Genomic DNA, 15,791 nt, shown 5'->3' on the forward strand with positions numbered 1-15,791 from the left:
CCCAGCTGCAGAGGAGTGGGGGCATCTGAGCACAACTGGCAGACAGGATGGGCCCATGCGTGCCAGGGCCTGCCTGTTCAGGGTCGAGAGGGCAGGGCTCAGAGCTGAGGCAGAGAGAAGGGAGGGCTGGGGGCAGGGCTGGACAGACGACCAATACAGACACAGTGGGCAGGGAGGCAAGGCGGCCAGGCTCACGCCCCACCCCGGCCACCCTTCCAGTCTCTTGGCCTAGTCTAGCCTTCTTGGCCTCTGGGGCCCGGCCTGGCCTGACCCACAGCCCATGGCAACTGGGTTTGGGGGTGCTAATGACAGGGGCCTGGGATGGCTTCCCAGGCATGTCCTAGGTGGAGGACTGAGCAAATGAGACAGCATCCTGCATGCCCCTCACACATGGGCCACACGAGCCACCCCCGGATGGGCATCTAGGGACAAAGGAAGAGGGCTGAGGGCTCCAGCCAGGCTCACTTGGGCCCGGGCTGAGGGTGGGCCAGAGGACCCACCTCTAGACAGGAGCAGGAGGTGTCTGGACCTCCTCAGGGAGGGAGGGAGTGGGGCGTCGAGAATCCAACCCCATGCTGGGACCGAAGGCTTCTCCTAGGGGGCAGGTGGGTCCCAGAGGGCCCGAGGCATCATCCCAAACTCTGGCTGCCCCTGCTGGTAGCCTCACCAGTGGGGGACAGAGCACTTAGGCTGACACCTGTGCTGGGTGACCCGGGGACAGCTGCTCTCCTCTCTGGGCTCCTTCTTTGCTTTGAGTCCCCTCCCTGCTCTGCCCCGTGCCAAGACCTCTCCCAGGGACCTGTCCTGCCCGGTCTTCGTTCCTCGCCACAGTCCCCCAAACTCTGGGTGGCAGAGGAGTGGGTGGGGGGGTCCCTGAGGACCAGCGGTCAGCCAGCGAAGCAGACACCACCACAAGCAGGGGGGTTACACACACTCAGCGCAGCCCGGGCGGGGCCCGTCTTGCGAGGTGAGCGCGGGCACGGGGATACTGGTTTCCAGGAAGCCGTCCCCGGGAGGGAGAGGGGCCAGGGGGCCGCCCTCCAAGACCAGCTCGGGGTTTCTCTGCACGGTCTCGACTGGAGGCAGACGGGGAGAGAACAGAGGACAAGAACAGACACTCGTGTGGACGCTCCGACAGACACAGGGCTCCTCAAGGACCAAGACAGGACTGGGACACACGGGGGGCAGGAGGGACGGGCCGTTACCCAGGAGGGATGAGATGGGCCACGGGCAGCCCTCGTTTACACGACTAATCTCCAGGCCAGGTGACCTGGAAGTTCTGGGCCAATCGCCTGCCATGGGGGGACCTTCACAGGGCGGGACGCAGGCCCAGACTCTGCCAGGGTCCCTTGGGTCCTCAGCTCTGCCTTGGTGGGGCAGTGGGAGAGGAGCGGGGTCCCTGGCTCTGTGTTGTGTGTGGAGCAGTGGGAAGGGGGAGGAGGCCTGTGAAGGTGTCTCATGGAGCCGGGCCAACTCCCACCCTCCCCCAGGGCCGGGGCCGGTGGAGGCGGGGCGCAGGTTCTCTCACCCAGCAGCGTGGAGCAGCCGTCCCCCAGCGGGTAGCGCTGGTAGCGGGGGATGCTGAAAGGCGGCAGGGCGTGGAATCGCCGCTCGAGCAGCGGCTCCAGGCGCGAGGCCGACGGGTCAGCGGGGTGGAAGAGGTTGTAGACTTGCTGGCAGGCGGGCCGCAGCTGGAAAACTGAGGGCGGGACGGAGCCGCAGAGCCTGGAGTTAGCTCCGCCCTAAGGAGGCGGGGCCTAAAGCCGGCTAAGGTCCGGTGGGGTGGGGTGGGATGGGACTGGGGTTTTAGAAGACAGAGAAACCCAAAACTGCGTCTCCATCGATTTGGGGTTCTGTTTGGGCCACTGTCCCTTTATTAACCAAATTTGTTTTAATTAAGAAAATTATGTTAGTGGTAAAAAAAAAATTTTTTTATAGGGATATATATACCATTTAAGACTTATAACGGAAAGCTCCTCTCCACCCCAGAGCGCTAAGGCTAGAGCCCTACCTGCAAACCCTGGGGAGGCCCGAGAAGGCTAGAGCCTGCTCATACACTCTGATTGAAAATGTTTCCAGGCTGTGCGCTTCCGAACATTTTGCAGCTGTTGGGAAGATGCCCTGGTGGTCAAGTGGTTAAGAATCTGCCTGCCTGTCCAGGGGACACAGGGTTTTTGAGTCCTCGTCTAGGAAGATCCCACATGCCGCTGAGCAACTAAACCTGTGCTTCCCAACTATTGAGCCCAAGGGCTGCAACTATTGAAACTCAAGCACCTAGAGCCCATCCTCTGCAACAAAAGCCTTTGCTTGCTGCAACTAGATAAAGTGCAGCAATGAAGACCCAACACAACCAAAAAAAAAAAAAAAACCTGCACACTAATAGAAATATAATCTATGCTTTTTGTACTTGACCTTTTTTTTCATTTAACACAAAAAATGTTGGGAGTCTTTCATATGAATATTTTCATTGAGCCCCTTTCTTTTGAATTACACTGGGGCATTGCTTTGTATGGCTGTGCCAAAGTTGATTTAATCACAGCTTGCATCCCGTTTAGGTTGTTTCAGGTTTTCCATGATTACAGATGACGTTGCCCTGCCATCTCTGTCTCTTGAGTCTGTGCACTCATATGGGTGCACAGTGTCTTGCCCTTGGGCAGGTGTCTACAACCTCTCTGAGCCTCAGTTTCCCCCTGGGCCCGGCCCCCCCCCCTCCCCCCCGCACAGCTCTTGTAGGATGGGAGGGAGCCCACACTGGTTGATTCTGGGGGCACTGGGCAGGGACCGCTGCTCTGATGGCTTCTTAACTGACACTTTTCCACCTCCCTGTGTGTGTTGTCTTGAGGAGGAACCTGGAGCAGCATGGCTGCGGTCCCTCTGGGGCTGGGAGGCCACTGCATCAGGGAGACTTCAGGGGTGCCTGGCTTCCTTATGGGAGACTGGGTCTGTCCTCATCTGATCCTGGGGCAGCCCCTTCCATCTCTGGACCTCAACTCCCAGACGTGCCTTGGAGATGAAATGAAACAGTGTGTTGGGAAATGGGGCTGGAGACTGAGCTGAGTTGAGGATGGAACAAAGGAGAGCCATGGGCCCTTGGTGAGGCAGGGGGTGCAGAAAGGAGGCTGATGCAGAAAGGGGCCTGAAATGTGGCCCTGGCCTTGTGACAGGGGTTCACTGAGATCCTCTGCCCAGCTCATGGACCCCTCCCTTCCCCTGCAGGGACTCTCACCATCCAGGGAGGGGATGACCGTCTTCCTCAAGGCAAGGACCAGCCCCAGGGGGCACCCGAAGAGGAAGAGGTCAGCGACCTCAAAGTCGAACTTGCCCACGGCCCCTGCACCATCCAGCATGGTGGAGCTGCTCGAGCGGCGGGAGCTGGGCTCGTTCCTCAGCACGCTGGCATGGAGGCTGCAGGTATGAGGTGGGGTGGGGAGACGAGTGAGGTCACATCATGGCCCTCCTCCGGGCTGGCCTGCCCTCAGCCTCCTGAAAGAGGCTCCTCGGGGGTCATCAGGCCCCACCAAAGCTTGAGCCCTGTGCAGTCCTGTGAGTGCAGCTGTCCAGCACCTGCTGGGACACCCCTGGTGACAGCAGGGCCCGGCCTCTCCAGGGAGCCCACTGCCTTTGGGACAGCCCTGGCTGGGACCATGCAGTCCCTGGTCAGTTCTGCCTGCTGACTCTGCCAATCCCTGCTTCTTCCCCTGCCCCAGTCAGTCTGTTCCCTACGACTCAGACGTGGATGGAGCCAGAGACTGTTATACAGAGTGATGTAAGTCAGAGAAACAAATATCATGTATCAAGGCGTATATGTGGAATCTAGAAAAAGGGTACAGATGAACTTGTTTGTAAAGCAGAAACAGACACACAGACGTAGAGAACAAACATACAGCCTCCAAGGTGGCAAAGAGGAGGTGGAATGAATAGAGAGATTGGGATTGACATATATGCACTATCAATACTATGTATAAAACAGATAGGGCCTCCCTGGTGGCTCAGACGGTAAAGAATCTGCCTGCAATGTAGGAGACCCAGGTTTGATCCCTGGGACAGGAAGATCCCCTGGAGGAGGGAAAGGCAACCCACTCTAGTATTCTTGCCTGGAGAATTCCATGGACAGAGGAGCTTTGTGGGCTACAGTCCATGGGGTCAAAAAGAGTCGAACATGACTGAGTGACTAACACTTTCACTTACTTTTTTTCATAAAATAGATAACTAATGAAAACCTGCTGGATGGCCCAGGGAACTCTACTCAGTACTCTGTGGTAACATAAATGGGAAGGAAATCCAAAAAAGAGGGGATATATGTATACATATAGCTGATTCACTTGGCTGTATATCAGAAACACAACATTGTAAAGCAACTGTATCCCAATTAAAAAAAAAAAATATATATATATGACTTCGCTGGTAGCTCAGCTGGTTAAGAATCCACCTGCAATGCAGGGACCCCAGTTCAATTTCTGGGTGGGGAGGATCCCCTGGAAAAGGGATGGGCTGCCCACTCTAGTATTCTTGGGCTTCCCTGGTGGCTCAGATGGTAAAGAATCCGCTTGCAGTGTGGGAGTCCTAGGTTCAATCCCTGGGTTGGGAAGATCCCCTGGAGGAGGGCATGGCTACCCACTCTAGTATTCTTGCCTGGAGAATCCCACAGACAGAGGAGCCTGGTGGGCTACAGTCCATGGGATTGCAAAGAGTCGGACACAACTGAGCGACTAAGCATAGCACAGCATGGCATGACCATTATAAAAAAAAAGACCACAGTTGCACCCAGCACCTTCTCTTGGCTGGAGAACCGTGGGCCTAGCCTGGGGATCCCAGGACCTAGGTCAGGGGGCCTTCAGGACTCTCACACTGGCCATCAGCACCACCTGGTCTGTGGCCCCCCATCTTAGAGTCCCCATCCTCACCCAGTGGGGGCCTCCCCACCCACCTGGACAGGAAGGCCTGGTGCTGCTGGATGGTGTCCAGCTCATAGGTGGACGAGTCACTCCTCTTGCGGGGTAGCTGCCGTTTGGGGTCTTCAGCGCCGTTGCTCCGGGGAATGTCAATGTTGCTGCGGCTCAGATGCCGGCTGCTCTCCAGGTTGCTGCCATGTGCCGCATTGACCGTCGAGCCGGGGGACAGCAAGTCAGCATCCTGGAATGGCCCCACACAGGTTCACTGCCCAGTGGCCACTGGCCTGGCCCCCTCTTCAGTGTCGTGGGAGCTGAGTCTCCCCTCCTGACCCTAGGCCTGCGGCAGCTTCTCACCCAAGCCGGGGAAGGAAAGTCCCCGTCCCTGTGTGCCCTATGGTCCCCCCACCACCTTCACTCCCGGCCCAGCCTGCCCATCTGGGCCTTGCTGACTTCCCACTGATCCTGCTGCCTCGCCCAGCCCACCAGGCTGCTTGCTACTCTGCAGGGGTGGGACCTTGGGTCCTTTCCCCTGCCAGAAGGCTCAGAGGATCCAGGCCCTCATGGTGATGGATCTGCTCTCCACGGTGCAGACCTGGCTTCGCTGCCTGCTGAAACCGCTTGCACTCCTGTCTGGCCTCACTGCAGCTGCTTACCTGTGCCATGCATCTGTCCCCCACCTCTGGGCACCTGCGTTGGCAACCTCGACCCTCCCTTTTTACCGCAGGCCTCTGGGATGTTTGGAGCCAGAGGGTGACACAGTCTCCATCCTGAAGGTCCCCTGCTCTGGGGGCTGGAGGGAGCTCATACCTGCACGCTGGCCACACTGCCCCGGCGGCTGCTGCTCTGACTCTCAGACACCGGCTGGTTGCTGCAGCATAAGGCATCGAACGCCAGGATGCCCCCGACACAGTCCCCGATCAGGCAGACCTGGGTGGGGAGAGGTCCAGGGCCCTGAGCGCCCACCCTGCTTGCAGGGGTGCTGGCTGGGGAGAGCCCTGGGCCGGAGGACCAGGCCAGTCCACTCTGCAGGGGTTTCTGTCTCCCCTTCCCTCACCTCACAACTCACCTGCCCGTTGAAGGTCACGCCCTCCTGGGACTTGATGAAGTCCCCGTAGGCAAGGTTGGCTCGCTGAATCACTGTGGCAACGGCCTCCTGGTAATGGGGTGAGGAGGTTGCCAGCAGGGGCAGGGCAGCCAAGGGGATGTGGTCCTGGCTGCTGGACAGACAGCCTTCGTCGTGGCTGTAGGGGCTGAGGCTGGGGGAAGGGAACCCGTCAGGAGAGAGCAGGTGGCTTCAGTTCAACCCAGGGGGCCCCCTCGCCCCTGACCCAAACATCAGAACTGGTGCTCCTTGACACCCTGAGAGCCTCAGCCCTGACTCAGCAAACCGTGTGGGGATGCTTCCAGGCCAGGCGTGGGGAACAGGGCTGGAGAGTAATCTCAGAGGCAGGGCAGCATTCTCATACCACAGATGCAGAGACTGAGGCTCAGCTTTGGGCCCCAAACTCTAACCCCCCTGTATCCTCCTGGTGGCTCACATGGTAAAGAATCCGCCTGCAATGCAGGAGACCCGGGTTCAATCCCTGGGTTGGGAAGATTCCCCTGGAGAAAGGAACAGCTACCCACTCCAGTATTCTTGCCTAGAGAATTCCATGGACAGAGAAGCTTGGCGGGCTACAGTTCATGGGGTTGCAAAGATCTGGACACAATTATGCGACTAACACTCTAACCTCAGCCATCTGCATGGGTTTTGCTGCCTCCCAACGGAACAAGTTAGACAGACAGCTGGTTTGGATGACGGGCATGGTCCCAATATTACGTGGGGAGGTCTCTGACCCTCGGGGCCAGGGGAGGAGTGGAGCCTACACACTCACTCGGAGACGAGGGCAAAGGCATCAGAGCAGATGGGCGGGCAGGGCACCAGGCGGATGGCGAGGTGGCCCAGGGCACTGGGGTAGTGCACGCGCATGACGGTGTCGAACACAGTGGAGATGGTGTTGGCGTCTCCCTGCTTCGAGCTGGGGTCCCCGGCACCCGTGTCCAGGATGGTGCCTCCGTGCAACAGCAGCAGCAGCACATGGATTTTGGAGGGCGGTGCAGCCAGCGGAGGGCTGACCTCGTCCTGTGTGGGTGGGGGGGGGGGGTTGGTGGGGGTCAACTCCCTGGGGACTCAGCTCTGTGCCCGGGCCGAGGTTTCTGTCGCGCTGGAGAAAGAGGCCTGTTGAGGCCCAATCACATCCTCTGAGAACCCCGATCTCAGTTCCTCTGCTCCGGGACCTGGTGCCCGATGCCTCAAGCCCTTCCCCTGGGGGTGGGGCGCAGCTGCTCCTCCCCGTCCGTCCTCTCTGCCTGCAGCCCAGCTCCTGGCCACTGACCTGACCAGGGTACAGAGGACATGGAGAGAGGGGTCTATTCCTTCCAAAGCACAAACTCTACTTCCATCAAGGGGGCCCAGACAGGGGTTTCTGGGGCTTCTGGCCTTGGGGAGGAGGCAGAGGCTCAGTCCAGTGCGGGCCTTTGGGGTCAACCTGCCCTCCGTGTGTCTGGGTATCCAGGCATTGGACTGTCATAGGCTCACTTAAGAGGGCCTGGGGTCAGGGACTCAGCCTGGCTGCTCTGCCAACAGCACTGAGCTCTCATTCTATCTATACGGACTGTCCCTGGACTATGGCCTCCAGGCCCTGCCATTCCCAGACTCTAAGACCAAGGTCCTCAAGAGCAAAGATGTCCCAGCAGAGGGAGAGCCCCAGCACCTTAGAATAGAGAGGGCAACGTGGGTACCTCTATCTGAAACCCCCCTCCCCACCACCATTTGTGAGGAGTCATGTCCCCACCTCTTGCCACTCAGCCCTGCTTGTGAGGTCCAAGTGAGACTTGCATATATCCAACTGTTCCATTTCGAGACGAAGTGGCCCAGAGAGGCCAAAGGACTTATCTAAGGTCACACAGCATGTCAGTGACAAGCTGGACTGGAACCCAGAGCTCCTACCACCAGCTCAGTGCTCTTCTCCTACCCCAGGCTGTAATCCCAGTCTCAGGAGCCTCTCCCTGCCCCCAACTCCTGGTGTGTGACTGCGGGAGGCCAGAGCCCAAGAAGAGCCACTCTTGAGTACTTGCCATGCCCATGTGATGTCAGCAAGTATGGAGGTTGGGGAAGGGAGCTGAAGAGAGGGGCCTCTCCCTAAGGGGCTGAAGCCATCTGGAGGGCCCTGGGGGTCAGCTGGCCCTGAACTGGGCCATCAGCTGGCAGGAGTGGGCAGCAGCAGGACCCAAGTGTCAATGCAGAGCCCAGGAGAGGGGTGGGCAGCACGGGCACTGAGCCCAGTGACCAGTGAGGCCACAGGAACAGATTGGGCTAGACTGGGAGCCTTTGAGCAGCAGAGGGCTTTGGGTGAGAGGAAGGCTGATGGGCAGGCGGTCCTCGGCCTGGAGTGGAAATAAGACTAGGTTGCATCAATCCCCATGAGGGGCCTGGTCATCAGCCAGTCATGGGCCTTGGGGCCTAGGCAAGAACGCACACCCAGAAGAGCTTGGGTCCAACTCCTGTCTCTTCCGAGGGCTGCACATGGCTCCTGGGGCTGGGAGGGAATGAACTCATGGCCTGAGGCATGGCGGGGTCACTGGCTGCCCGATGGGCTCAAAGATTAATCAATATGGTCAGGCGAGGGGCTCGTGGAAGGAATGTATTTGAGCAGCCTCCTGGTCACCCAGACACGCCCTTAGTCACCTGGGATGGGCAGGGCTGGGCAGTGGGGGGAGCCTGCCTGGGCCTGGCTGCCAGGACCCAGCACTGACCAGCCCAACACACAACTTTCCTCCTGTACAAACTGCTTTCTACCAGGGCATGCTCTGCCTGAGACTCGAACCCTAGTGGGAACACAGCCCTCGGGAGGCAGGGCCCGGGAGCCAGCTCTGGGGAGCCAGGATGGCCCCATCAGTGACTCCGTAAAGCCGTCCTCCTTCCCCGAGTTTGGGAGAGGAGCTCCGGTTTGGGGGCTGTTGCAAGCAAAGGGATCCGACTCAGGATGGCGGTACTCCAGAACCGGTGCTGGGCCCAAATGCACATCCACAGGCAGATCCAGAGCCCAAGGCCCCTTCTGCCCCTCCCGGGCGGGGTGGTGGGGGAGGCGGCTGTCAGAGCTGTGTGCACCAAACGGGAGGAGGGGGTTCGCTTTGCCTCATCGCCATTAACTGGCAACCAGAAATCAACTCCCCTGGTCCCAGTTACCTTCTAGGAAAGCTTGCTTCGACCTTAGACCTCAAAGAGAACCCCAAGAGGAGAGGGCAAGTGTGGATGCCCCCCATCAACCCCTAGTCCAAACTCCCCAGGGGTCCTGAGTCCCCAGGGATACCATCTCTACCTTGGGCAGCTAGAGGCCAGAGCAGCACGGTGACCCTGTTTCACCCCGGCTCCTGCCCGAACGCAAACAGCTCTGACTGCCCGCAGGTGGAGGAGCAGAAGGGGCGTGAGCTCTGTGCAAAGAACCCCCAAAGCGGACACAGGCGCTCTACCAAGACAGCTTTATTGCACACTGAGAGCAGGGCGGCCACAGCCAGCCACATCACTTCTGCCCAGGTGACTTTCGTTTCCTCCCCTTCCATCTTTTTTTCTTCAGGGACTTCAGACAGGTTGAGCACAAGGTGAAGATCTTATTTTTGATCTGGAATTTACAAGTTTCTCATTTTACTCTCCAGGGTTGGAGCAGGGGCAAGGCCTTCCTTGGGGGGGAGTTGTCCTACTGGAGCAGACCCTACTGGTGGTCAGGAACTTCAGAGGGGGTGGGTCCCAGGCCTCTCTCCAGTGGTGCCCAGGCCAGCGTGGACGTGAGGCTGTGGGTGCCAAGCTCTGCCTCCATTGCCCCCCTGGGACCGGTTCTTGGTGCCCTGGCCCCTGCCGCCCACGGCCCTGGCCCTCTGCCACCTCGGCACTCACCTCGATGATGTTCAGCTGCTCCACGCTGGAGGCCACCCTGAACTCGGAGGTGCTCTGGCGGTACAGACCATCTGCAACACAGAAGCGGTGGGTGCCGTGAGCAGACAACACCAGACAGAGGGTGTGGCCATGACCTGCAGGGTCCTCCAGCCCTCCTGGGTAGCTGGGTGCTCCTTCTCAGGGGGGAGGGGCTTGGTCTGCTTGGCCGCCCTCCCCCGGTCCTGCTGCCCCCAGCTGGTTACCCTGTGAGTCCTCTGGCTCAGGGCTTTCGATTTTGTCCATGAGATCGTTGGAGTTCCACTTGGCGATGTCCTTGGGGAACATTTCCTCTGAGTCAGACAGGTCCTCTGGGGAGAAAAGAGAGGGGCTTCAGCACCTCGATCAAGGGCGGGGACCTGGGGGTGTCGGTCACTGGGAGGCCCGGCTTCCAGTGGCGGAGGGCCTCAGAGTGGCCAGTCCGGGGGCCCCCGTGCTTCTGTGGCCTGTGTGCCCCTCCCCACTCGGTTCTGTGGCCTCTCTTCCTTAACAGGACGGACACATGGCCACCTTCTCACAGGACTTCTGCCTGATGTTTTTGGTTTATCATTAGTTTTGGCGGTGCTGGGTCTTTGGTGCTACATGTGGGTTTTCTCTAGTGGGGAGAGCAGGAGCTAACTCTCTAGTTGCGGTGCACTGGCTTCTCATTGCTGTCTGCTTGATTTTTTTTTTAAAAATTGTGGTAACATTCACTGAACATAAAACTCACTATTTTAACCATTTTCAAGTAGCACTTAGTCCATTCAGAATGCTGTGCAACCACTAGCTCTATCTGGTCCCAGAGCTTTTCCATCTCCCCATACGGAGACCTGTCCCCAGTAGCAGGTATGCCCCAGCCCCACTCTCCCAGCCCCTGGAAACCGCTGGTGGACTTTCTGTCCTTAAGGATGTGCCTGTTCTGGACATTTTCCACACATGGTACCTACAGTATGTGGTCTTTCGTGTCTGGCTTATTCCACTTCACATGATGGGGTTTTTGTATTTTTTTCAGTTCAGTTCAGTTCAGTTCACTCAGTCATCTCCGACTCTTTGCGACCCCATGGACTGCAGCACGCCAGGCTTCCCTGTCCATCACCAACTCCTGGAGTTTACTCAAACTCATGTCCATTGAATCGGTGATGCCATCCAACCGTCTCATCCTCTGTTGTCCCCTTCTCCTCCCGCCTTCAATCCTTCCCAGCATCAGGGTCTTTTCAAATGAGTCAGTTCTTCACATCAGGTGGCCAAAGTATTGGAGTTTCAACCAGCATCAGTCCTTCCAGTGAATACTCAGGATTGATCTCCTTTAGGATGGACTGGTTGGATCTCCTTGCTATCCAAGGAACTCTCAAGAGTCTTCTTCAATACTTTTTTTTTTTTTTTTTTAGTATTTATTTACTTGGCTGTTCTGGATCTTAGTTGCCGCCCGTGGGATCTTTAGTGGCAGCATGAGAACTCTTAGTTGCAGCATGTGGGATCTAGTTCCCTAACCAGGGATCAAACCTGGGCCTTCTGCATTGGGAGCTTGAAGTCTTAGCCATCAGGGAAGTCCCCACACGGTGTTTTTAAGATTCAACCACGTGTCAGTGCTTCATCCCTTTTCATGCCTGAGTCATAGTCCGTCATAAGGATGGACTTCAGTTTGTTTCTCCATAATGTTCCTGACTGTTTTTAATGTCCACAAAAGGACAGCTTAGTGAGAAGCGCTGCTGTGAACAATTCCACCCATGAGTCTTGTGTCTGCTTTCCTGAGAACTTATCCCCGTGACCTCTGGGTAGGAAGCGGTCGTATGGACCCTGGCATGTATGTGCTGGCCCCTCCTCCCTGGGTCACCGGGACGGTTTTCTCAGGACGCTACAGCAGTGACATCTCCTGCTCTGCTGTCTCTCCTCTTTTCCAGCTTTTTCTAAAACTCTTCTTGTGTCTTTCCTTCATGTCAGGGACATAGAGGCAGGAAGGGCTTAGCCTTTCGGCCTGGCTGGAGGGGAGGGTGGGAGTGTGGGATGCCCCATACCCACTCCCTACTCTCGGGGAGGCCCCAGTGGAGAGGCCAGCTCAGGGGCCAGCTGCCTCCTGTACCAAGTGCCCCCGCCCTGCCTGCCAGGTTTGGCAGGGGCCAAACCTGCCTCTGCCCTGTTGCGGGCCCCTGGGCAAGTCCCTGTCCCTTTCTGAGCCCGTGTCCTGCCTTGTGAACTGAAAATCAATCTCCTTGAACCTGCCTGCCAGCCCCTCTTACTTCCCTGAGAGGAACAACCAAGGTATGAAGGAAGGATGTTTAGGCCATGCATCTTCCCAGCACAGGTGGGTGATTCATCTGGCTGTTTTCTTGCTGTGATTATTCCGAGATTCATGGGAAAATGGGCACTTTATGTATTTTCTGCTTGTTCGCATTTTCTAAAGTTTCTGAATTACATGTGTGTTAATTTAATCATGAAAAGACAGTAATTGCAAAAAATTAGAAAATCAGAAGTTACGCTTTTGTAAGCTTCTGAGGGATTTTTTTTTTTTTTTTTGGTTGTGCCACATAGCTTGCAGGATTTTAGTTCCCTGACCAGGGATTGAACACATGCCCTTGGCAATGAAAGCACCAAGTCCTAATCACTGGACCGCCAGGGAATTCCCTTAGGGAGTTAAATTCGGCAGAGGATGAGATGGTTGGATGGCATCACCAACTCAATGGACAGGAGTTTGATCAAACTCCGGGAGATGGTGAAGGACCGTGAAGCCTGAGGTGCTGCTGTCTGTGGGGTGGCAGAGTCGAACACGACTGAGTGACTAAACAACAATGGAAAAAATGTCCCTGTATGATTGTAAATTTGTTTTGGGGGATTTGAGAGAACAGTCCTTACCCGCCAGATCCAGGGCACATCCTGATATCAGGGTTAGGGTGAGTATGAGAGCCCAGACTCCTGGTGACCTCATCTTATCCTGCCTCCACCCCTGACACCCTGCTGTTCACCCAGAACTTTCCATGGGTAATTCCCATCATGACTTGCATCCCCACCAACGCTTTCAGATCCCACCCCTCCCACTCCTGGGAAGGCCAGTGCGCTCCAGGGTGCCCACCTACCATGAGCATCGAAGAACTCGTCGTCCGAGCTCTCGTCTGAGTCCCGGGCGATACTCTGCATCCTCCACTCCGAGATGCTGTGACGGGAAGGACTCGCTGGAAGGCAAAACCGCAGACCGACTGAGCACCCGGCTGCCCTGGGAAGAGCAGGTGGAAGCAGGCAGGTGCGATGACGCTGGAGCGGGGCCAGGAGGGCTCAGAGGGGATGGAGTGAGGGCAGGATGGCCCTGGCTCACCTCCCAGCCCACCTGGCACAGTGCAGTCCTGTCCCATGAGGACATAGAGTGGGGAGGGTATCAGGTATGAGGCCAGGATGTGCAGCCACCCGGGCTGGAGTCCACTCATGTGCCCCTGACCTGGCTGGCCCAGGAGCAAGCCCCTTAGACTGCCGCAGTGAGGCTGATATGTAGGGAGGCTGGGCAGTGGTGGGGAGTGAGATTAAAGGTATGGTGTATGTGTTTCCCTGGATCCCTTCAGCACAGGACAGACATGCCTGGTGTAGAAAAAGCTGGATTTGCAGGCATAGAGGGGGACTCCTGGTATTTTACACAAAATACCCTGAGTTTTCCCACTAGCCACTGCACTTTCACATCAGTTTCAGAGAAAGGATTTTCTCAGTATCTGAAGGCTTTCAAGGTCCTTTGGCAGAAGTCCCTCCTGGGTATGCTGGGTATACCCCCCCAATCCCCCACCGCCGCCCAGACCCCTCCTCTCTGCCTCGGAAGCCTGGCTCCTCAGAGCTACAGCAGACCAGGTCCTAGGAGGGGCTGGGAGCAGGGTTCCTGTGTGGCCAGCCTGCCTGTCTGCCTGGGGCTGTGTGGGTGAGTCTGGGGGAACCTGCCAGGGTTGGGGGTCACACTGGGCTTCACTCTGCAGCAGAGGCTACAAAGAGGTGACTGGTTCTGACTCCCTACAGGTGTGGCCTTGGATCTGAAAACAATAGACCACCTTCAGTGTTAGAATGCCCCACAGCCACCCTGGGATGGGGGCTGCCCTGAGGGGTGGTCACTGGTGTGGACGAGTAGAGGGCAGGGGACCCCCTAGTGTGGTCACAGGGTGCTTACCTCCCCGCTTGGATGACCGAGATGACTTGGAGGATGTGGACCACTGCTTCTTCAGACCCCTGCCCGCCAGGGGCTCCCCACCGCTACTGCTGGGCTGGGAGGGCTCCCCAGAGGCCTGGTCCTGGGCAGCCTCATTCTTGGCCAGCTCCGCGGCCCCTTTGTCCTCCTCATTGAACTGGGCCATCTTGCGGGACAGCATGAGCTGGGCCTCCTTTTCCAGCTCCCGGATGTTGTCCATGTTCAGCCCGTACCATTCATCCTGCCAACACCAGGCCTGCCGGTGGGCCCTCACCATCACCTTCCGCAGGCCTAGGGGCAGGGGTGCAGGGAAGACAAACAGGCCTGTGTCAGAGTCTCCCAGGCTGGGAGGCACCCCAGGCTGCAGGTCAGGCACTGCTCCACACCCACTGCTTGGCCTCCAGCAAACCACTGTCTCTCCAACCCCCAGGTTCATTTTCCCATGTGCAAATGAGGAATCCAGCTTACAGATGGCCTCCCAAGTTCATAGAGGTTCTGTAACTGGGGCAGGGAGGTCTCCTCCCTCAGCGGGAGCTGGAGGAGGACTCCCTGAGTATCTCCTATCTGGTCTAGTATGCCTCTCTTAAATTTCCCACAGAAAAATCAAGCTCAAGTTTGAAGCAGGTTAGTCCTTTCTTTTTTGAAATTCATTTTTAATTTGTTTTTATTTCTTTTAATTAAAAAAAAACTTTTGGCCATGCCATGTGGCATGTGGGATCTTAGTTCCCCAACCAGGGATTGAACCCCCGTCCCCTGTATTGGAAGCATGGGGTGTTAATCAATGGGCCACGAGGGAAGTCCCGGTATATGCATATAAAACATGATAGGGATTTCCTTGGTGGCCCAGTGGCTAAAACTGAGCTCCCATTGCAAGGGGTCCAGGTTCAATCCCTGGTTAGGGAACTAGATCCCACACTATGAAACTAAGAGATTGAATGCTGTGACTAAGTGATCCCACGCGCCGCAAGGAAGACTGAAGTCTCTATGTGCTGCGACTACAGCCCAGCACAGCCACACACACAAATATAAAATAAAATAAAACAGGGTAAAGGCATACAGGAATAGCTTATACGCAGAAGACAGAAAACAAGAGACTTTAAAGGTATAAAGAACAGAAGAACCATGAGCACAGGGAGCAGATGGGGGCTGCCTTGGGTGACGATGAGAGTGGGGGTGATTGGGGAAGACTCTGGGGGGGTGGAATGTTCCAGAACTATGTGCTCTACTCTGCAAATACACTCAAACTTACGGAACTCAAACTTCTCTTACAACAAATACAAAATTAGGCCTCAATAAGTGGCTTAAAAAAAATTAAGAAGAAATAAAGCACCTCGGCTCCCCCACACACATCATTCTTCAAGGGAGCAGAAGTGACCAGCAACATGGACCCCACCATCACCCTCCCGCCCCGTAAGGGTCCATCCTGAGTTCTGTGTTTATCATTGGCTCTTCTTTCCATGTTTTTCTATACAATATGTTGGGTTGCCCTACATGTGGTCGACATTTACACGTATGTGTCACGCTGCACGTTATTTTTTTGCCACTTGCTTTTCTGGGTGAGCTTCTGGTTTGTTGCTGTGCGGTCGATTTTTATTTGTTTGAAACACCACATTTTATTTATTCCTTCTCCTGCCAATGGGCCTTTGGCTCACTTTCACTGTTTGTCCGTTTTGCTTTTACAAACCTGCTGCTCTGAACATTCCAGAACGCGCATTTGAGTTTCTCCCCGAGGGTGGGGCAGACCCAGGAGGGTCGTCACTGGATCCTCCGCCCGCTTTCCTACAGAAAACTGAGCGGC

At 56.6% G+C, this 15,791-nt stretch overlaps 1 protein-coding gene across 4 annotated transcripts in view; it reads right to left on the bottom strand.

The window, feature by feature from the left end:
- PITPNM2 (phosphatidylinositol transfer protein membrane associated 2) overlaps positions 1–15,791 on the bottom strand; it is a 158,666-nt gene that overhangs the window by 7,605 nt on the left and 135,270 nt on the right. For 3 of the 4 annotated variants that reach the window (XM_018061339.1, XM_018061337.1, XM_018061338.1), the window contains 11 exons: positions 13,976–14,284; positions 12,912–13,007; positions 10,068–10,172; positions 9,826–9,896; positions 6,767–7,014; positions 5,959–6,148; positions 5,700–5,819; positions 4,928–5,133; positions 3,227–3,405; positions 1,529–1,699; positions 933–1,076 (listed from right to left, as the gene is read on the bottom strand). In XM_018061339.1, coding sequence (XP_017916828.1) covers positions 933–1,076; positions 1,529–1,699; positions 3,227–3,405; positions 4,928–5,133; positions 5,700–5,819; positions 5,959–6,148; positions 6,767–7,014; positions 9,826–9,896; positions 10,068–10,172; positions 12,912–13,007; positions 13,976–14,284 — 1,839 coding nt within the window. The remainder of the gene's footprint in view (positions 1–932; positions 1,077–1,528; positions 1,700–3,226; positions 3,406–4,927; positions 5,134–5,699; positions 5,820–5,958; positions 6,149–6,766; positions 7,015–9,825; positions 9,897–10,067; positions 10,173–12,911; positions 13,008–13,975; positions 14,285–15,791) is intronic. The other variant, XM_018061340.1, reaches the window with a different exon arrangement.

Source organism: Capra hircus, chromosome 17, assembly GCF_001704415.2.
Source record: "Capra hircus breed San Clemente chromosome 17, ASM170441v1, whole genome shotgun sequence".
Classification (NCBI taxonomy): Eukaryota; Metazoa; Chordata; class Mammalia; order Artiodactyla; family Bovidae; genus Capra; species Capra hircus.